We start from the raw sequence: 6,321 nt of genomic DNA on the forward strand, positions 1-6,321 counted from the left end.
TATGAAGCGGTTCATGTAATGACGCTAGGTTACCACCAGATGGCAGTGCCCCCATTCACTTGTATGTAACCCAGTGTAAAATGACCATGTCCATTTCTTTTTTTCATCGTGCTCTTTCTTTAATGTAAACGTCATTTCAGTTCAGTTACAATATGGTTATTAGAACTTAAACATATGAGTAGTTTACTGTACATTTGTTTAGTTTAAAATACCATCACATAAGCAGAATTAAATTAATACGTACGCCGTACGATATTAAACATGCAGGCTTTACTCCATAGTTTATGAAGCGGTTCATGTAATGACGCCAAGCTACCGCAAGATGGCAGTGCCCCCATTCACTTGTATGTAACCCAGCGTAAAATGATCATGTCAATTTCCTTTTCGAAATTCATTTTTACAATGATTTTACATACAAGTGAATAGGGGCACTGCCGTCTTGTGGTAGTTTGGCGTCATTACATGAACCGCTTCATAAACTATCGAGTCAAAAGCCTGGGAAAAAGAGGACGTCTTTTTGGTTATCAAGCTAATATTGCAATAATGAACAAAACAAAGCACAATGTAAATTTTGCATTTATTTGGTAATAAAGATAAACTGTCAGTAACGGTTGGTAATAAAGTCACTGTCAAAATTAAGAGCATCCAACTTCATGAAAATGCTATTAACATTGTTCAATCAAATGTCTGAAGTCACACAGCCGAATGTTATTTAAAAAAAAATTTAAAAAAAGGAATAGCCAATGTTAAGATACACAGTTTAACGGCATTACGTACCTACATTGGTACATATTTGGACTCTTTTTCCATTACTGTACGTAGTTGACATTTAATGATCACATGTAAAACCACTTTAGAAATAAGGCATCTCACAAAACATGCAGGCAAAATAGTGCAATAAAAATACACAAATACCTAAGGTACAATGGGATCATATTACGAAGATACGTAACAATATTAATACAATTTTTGCTGCCATTAGTCCAAAAACGAAATACTCCTTAATTCACATGCAATGTACCTCATCATCTCATCCTTGAGTCATCACCCATCATTCCCATTTGTTTTAAAAATAAAAATATGACAATACTGTGGATATGGCCATTTATATCAAGTTTAAATAACAGAAATAAAAAGGTGTACCAAGAGGAACTGAACTGTCCTGCTTGGTACAAATAAGTCTGTAGAAAAATCTATTTCACTTTTAACACCCACGACCGTAGCATTGAGGCAAAGATGCTTTTGCAAACTACAGTAAATAAACCAAGAAGTCAAAATATCAGTTCATTTCTGTGAACCACCTGAACGTCCGTCCCCCCTCCCTCTTGCAGACACCATACACTACTCCTTTTTCAATAATCCTCCCCATATGAAAAGAGCAAATGATTTTCCAAATGAAAGCACTTAGTTTTGGGACTATTCAATTGTAAGATGATTGATTGTTTACATTTCATTTATTTTCTGAATTCTATGACTACAATCCCAAACATGTTTTTAAGTCCTCTTCACAGATTAAAACAAAAAGTTCTTTCTTCAATGCGATGCACTAATCATAGTTTGAGTTTCTTCATTGTTTTCACTAAAAGCTCACTCGAGCGCCTCAATGTCTATAATTTGCATGGCTTTGGATCAAACATGTGTTTTGCAATCATTTCAAACACTCATGAGGTAGGCTTGAATTAAAGCGTCAGTTGGGAGGATTTCCCAACTAAAGGTAGCTTGATTACAGGAGAGCAGAACTTGAAATGACACGCTGGAAGTCAGTCTCCGTTGTGAGGTTTAGCTTTTGGACACCAGTCAGTATCTGGATATAGTAGGCAGTGGACTGTCTTAAATCTGTGGAATTGCAAGAGATGGCATAGGAATGGAACAACAAAGTTTGGGGGAAAATTCTCGGCATTCTCTCTACCTTGTCGGATCTTCAACCAGCGAAAAGCCTCCGAGGATGCTGACCACATTTCGGCGATTCTCATAGCCTCCGTAGCTAAGCGTCACCTGTTATTAAAATAATGGTGGGGTTGTTTTTTGGGCCATACGACAATTTATACACAAACCTGCTCCAACACGGTGTCAGTAGGAAGCTTCTGAAGATTCTCCAGGTGGGAGTGGAAGAGCTGCGTGTGGATCAACGCGACCTCCAGCAGAGCCTCGATAATGTAGCCCACGGTGCAATCATCCGGGAGGCGGATCTTCTCTGCCGTGCTGATGAAATTTCCCAAACTGACGTGAAGACAAGAGAGAGTGTCACGTTTCAAAATGTACGCCTGCACTCGTTGGCTCCATTTTGCGTCCGGGACCGACCTGGCCCATGGACTCATTTTCAGGGCCAGACCTCGGCTGATACAGAAACCTGCGCCGCCTGTTGCAAACCAGAATTTGACTGACACCTGAAACCAACAATTGTTGAAGTCGAATATGAAGCCATTTTGTCACAAATATTAGCTACACTGTCTAAGAAAACCCTAATCAACTCAACAACTGGATTTACGGACCATTCCGTTGCTCTTGACCCGCTCTGCAGCTTCTATGGGATGATCGAGACTGGGTCGACCCAGGTAGACATCCTGACTGTGGTGGTAGGAAGACAGCAGTTGCAACAGGCTTGGTAGGATCACATAGTTATCATCATCCACGTGACAGAACCACCTGCAGGCACACAGAATAGGACTCGGCAAAGGGTTCAAGTCCGCTTGGACTTTTGGGCACCTGCTCACTTCTTCTGCGACTCGATGAATTTGTCATACTCGACGGACATCTTGCAGCAGAGAGCCTGTCGAGTGTGAGCTGCTGAGCAGTTGGTGTTTATAACATTTGCACCTATGAAGAAGAAAAAAAGGAAAGAAAAATCAAGTCATCTAGAATCATGGTCAATAACTGAAACCTTTTTTCTTTTACCTGTTCTCATCTTAAGCTCTTTGTCCTCACCATCTGAGAATAAGTAGGTCTGGAAAAGAAAAAGAGGCATCGTTACAAACTGTCAACACACACACACACACACACACAGTTGTCATACAATGGGCCTATTGATGACTCGTGATTGAGAGAAGCATTCAAAACGTGCAAATGATGACATTTTGGTCAATAAATAGAAATGGCAGAAATGATGAAGCTTGGGTGGAAGTCACACTGGAGGTCTTTTACAAGACGTCTGGCCAGTAAAAGCTCGAGTGTTTATATTGGGAGCACGCGTGGAACTGGAAGACTCTTGCCACTGTCGAGCGCTTCGGCAGTTTGTTCCAGAATAGCTTTTTCCAAACTCTCGAATTAACAGCCTTTTTTTTTCGTCATAGCTTCTTTCGGAGGGCCATTATGACTGCCGACCCAAATAAATGTACGAGCGTCTCATATTCTATACAGTCAAAGCTACCAAACAAACTGACGAATGACTCGTTTTCAAATCAGACGCGTTCAAACTGGTATTAAAAGAGATTATTAAAAGTGAAGACAATTTGCAATTCCAGTAATGACACACAAATTTGTCTTTGCGGGCCACATAAAATAAAAAGCTTGCTCTAAAAAGTGTTTTATTTGGAACTACGACTGATCAAACCTGTTCTTTAGCCCGTGATATCCAGGTCTGGATCAGCAGCTCCAGTCTGGACTTGTGGTATTTCCTGGTGGTTTTAACTGCAATAAAAATGTCCTTTAATTCCAACAGGTCTCGTGGTCCAGGCAAAATGTGGCCTTGTCCTTCATGGATGGAAAGCTCTTTTTCACTTTCTTTGTAATCGTCATTGTTTGAAGGTTCACTCTCTATGGTACCGTTCGATCCTTGTGAGCTTATATTCAACCCGCTGGGCCTTTCCGTGTCTCCAGGAGAACCTGTATTGTGCTGTGAAGTGGAAGATGAGGTCTTGATTTGAGGTCTGGGCTGCGGCAGGTGGACCTGGCGGGCCGTCGGTTGGAAGGCCGGGATGAGCAACAAGAGGAGGCCGCCGAGGAGCAGGGAAAGCAGGAAGCCCGCCTTACTGACGCCCAACGACGCTATGTGCATTCTGGCAGCAGGCCCACGGAGACGGCGGGCGCATCAGCCTCCAGGGCTGAAGCCACTTTCCACGCTGCCTCGTCCCATTCTCACTCCATCACGGCGAATTCTGCGGAAGTTGAGGTAGTCAATATAAGAAAGAAAAATGACATGACATTCACATCTTTGCACGCTAAACATTTTGAAGGATGCTTTAATATGATGCATTCAATTGCCATAGGGGAGAAATTCTGCAATGAGACAAATTACAGGGGAAATACTATAATATTTTTCCAACCAAAATGTTCCCTAATCTAATTATCTAGCAGTCTCAATCATTGACAGAATCGTCAATTCTTCTCCAAATATTTAACCACGACACCACTTCCGTTTCAGAATAGTGGAACTAAACTTTAGGTCACTCCTAATTGTCAATGACTATTGTCACTTTTGGAATGTTTGCTTCCAAACACAAAGCTGTACTTAACCAGTGGAACTTTACCCCAAAGTCACAAGTGTTCGAGAGACATATTCTCCAAGTTGTTGTTCTTCACAGAAACTTACCGAGAAATATCGGAGAATCCATCCAAAGTCCACAACGAGCCACCCAGGAGAATCCGACAGAGTGGAACTTTAACTCAATTAGCCTAGTTAGCTTACTAGAAAACAATCCACGAGAGCCGAAGTTAGAAGTTTTACTTAGAAAAATTTCCCCCAACCAATCGACTCAGCGTCTTTCGTATAATATCCTACAATAATCTAAAGTCTTAAACAATGTACTTAACCGCCTGTGAAGATTCAATCGTATATTTCGAATACAATACAATCTCATACAAAGACAAAAACAAAGTTGCCTAGCAGGTCAAGTGGAGCACTCAGAAGCAATCATCGAAGCAAGTTTCCGGGATAAGAACGTACCATTTCCGGTTACCCTTTAAAATATAAAACAAGATAAAACAAAACGGGGTCAACAAGAACAATAAAGCATATCAACAACATTGGATTTAAGATACAAGCATGTTTCAAGTTGTTAAATTATGCAGTTGAACATAAATGGAGGTTTCCAACGCTGTAGAAGACAAGAAAGAAGAAAATCCATACCCCATAACTTTATTAATCACACCACACACACACACACACACACAACCTCCCACATGACCAATAACGTAGCAACAATAGTTCTATTTTGGATTTAGCTCCAGTTTAACTCCACGAAAAGATGGTGACAGTCATCTCTCACAATGGATACGTGTCCATCTAATTGACATTTTTGTTTCTGGGTTTAAAACGGTAGCTCATTTTCCATGTCATATTTGTGTTCACACCAAATAGATCAGGGGTACCCAAACTTTTTCCTGTGAGGGCCACATAACCTTTCCCTTCTCTGATGGCGGGCCGGTGGCAGTTTGTAACAGAAAAAGTGTGACGATCGTAGGGGAGCTTAAAAAAAATATTGTTTTCCAGAAAGCCACACATAACCAAATAACGGTTATTTAATAACCCTTTCCAGGTTCTTTACAGAAAAAAAGTCAGGAAACAAATAATAACACTATTAATGAAATAAATAATAACTAAACCCTCTCTGAGTTCTTCACAGAAAAAACAGGAAATAAATAACTAAATAACTCTCTCTGGGTTCTTCATAGAAAAAAAAACATGGAACATTAACTTTCTGTTGTGCCATGAACAATCTTAACAGATAAAAGTTCAGCTCAGTTGTCAGAGCAGAACCTCTCTGACACATATGAGCAGTCTCTTAAAGTTCTTGTGTTCCTTCCTTATAATCCTTTTGTAGGTTCCAGTAGGCTTGTAGACACTGCTGTCTTTTTTGTTAAAGTTTGATAGTGCGTCATAGTCTGGAGTAAAATTTGTTGTGGCAATTCTTAGGCGAGATCCGAGGTGTTTGTCCGTTTACCTCGATCTGTGACGGGTAGATGTTGACGTTCATGTGGCTGAACGTCACGTCGCGTACGTCGAGCCAAATTGGCAACTCTTTTAAACGCTCGGCACTGTGTTCACCCTGCTTTACTTGGGCGACATTTTAACGGAAGGATTCCAGGGGAAGGTTTGTGGGTGGCTTTAGCGCAAAACTGCATCTGAAAGCTCAGCGCGCAAATTACAAGAATGCTGTCGTCACAGCCCACGCTCTAAATTCGGGACTGATACAAATAGAGCGCGAGTGCGCCATGTCCGTACACGCACTTGTGAGTGTGCACCGAGCTTTCTGACACGGCTTCCGGTAGTAAATGCGCAGGCGAGCGCTTCCCCATCTACTGGGCAAACGCAGTCATTGCAGGCAAAATGAGCAAAAAAAAAAAAAAAAAAGTTTAATAATACAATTTGTTCAGGGTTGGCGG

General features: G+C 41.1%; 1 protein-coding gene across 1 annotated transcript; it reads right to left on the reverse strand.

The window, feature by feature from the left end:
• Positions 1-558: 558 nt before the first annotated feature.
• On the reverse strand, positions 559-4,885 carry rfng (RFNG O-fucosylpeptide 3-beta-N-acetylglucosaminyltransferase). Its single transcript, XM_061304591.1, has 9 exons — positions 4,529-4,885; positions 3,551-4,094; positions 2,896-2,944; positions 2,715-2,817; positions 2,493-2,646; positions 2,302-2,387; positions 2,055-2,220; positions 1,910-1,995; positions 559-1,836 (listed from the first exon to the last, which is right to left on the reverse strand). Exons 2-9 carry the CDS (start codon positions 3,992-3,994, stop codon positions 1,761-1,763), a joined length of 1,164 nt encoding a protein of 387 aa, XP_061160575.1. The 5' UTR covers positions 3,995-4,094; positions 4,529-4,885; the 3' UTR covers positions 559-1,760.
• Positions 4,886-6,321: the final 1,436 nt, after the last annotated feature.

Source organism: Syngnathus typhle, linkage group LG18, assembly GCF_033458585.1.
Source record: "Syngnathus typhle isolate RoL2023-S1 ecotype Sweden linkage group LG18, RoL_Styp_1.0, whole genome shotgun sequence".
NCBI classification, from domain to species: domain Eukaryota; kingdom Metazoa; phylum Chordata; class Actinopteri; order Syngnathiformes; family Syngnathidae; genus Syngnathus; species Syngnathus typhle.

Excerpts from the sequence above, each read along its gene's own strand:
- rfng (XM_061304591.1), bottom strand. The coding sequence starts at position 3,994 with ATGCACATAGCGTCGTTGGGCGTCAGTAAGGCGGGCTTCCTGCTTTCC. Across the intron at positions 2,818-2,895 it reads AGAGCTTAAGATGAGAACAG|GTGCAAATGTTATAAACACC; the intron begins GTAAAAGAAAAA and ends TCTTCTTCATAG. Across the intron at positions 1,837-1,909 it reads CTGGTTGAAGATCCGACAAG|ATTTAAGACAGTCCACTGCC; the intron begins GTAGAGAGAATG and ends GCAATTCCACAG.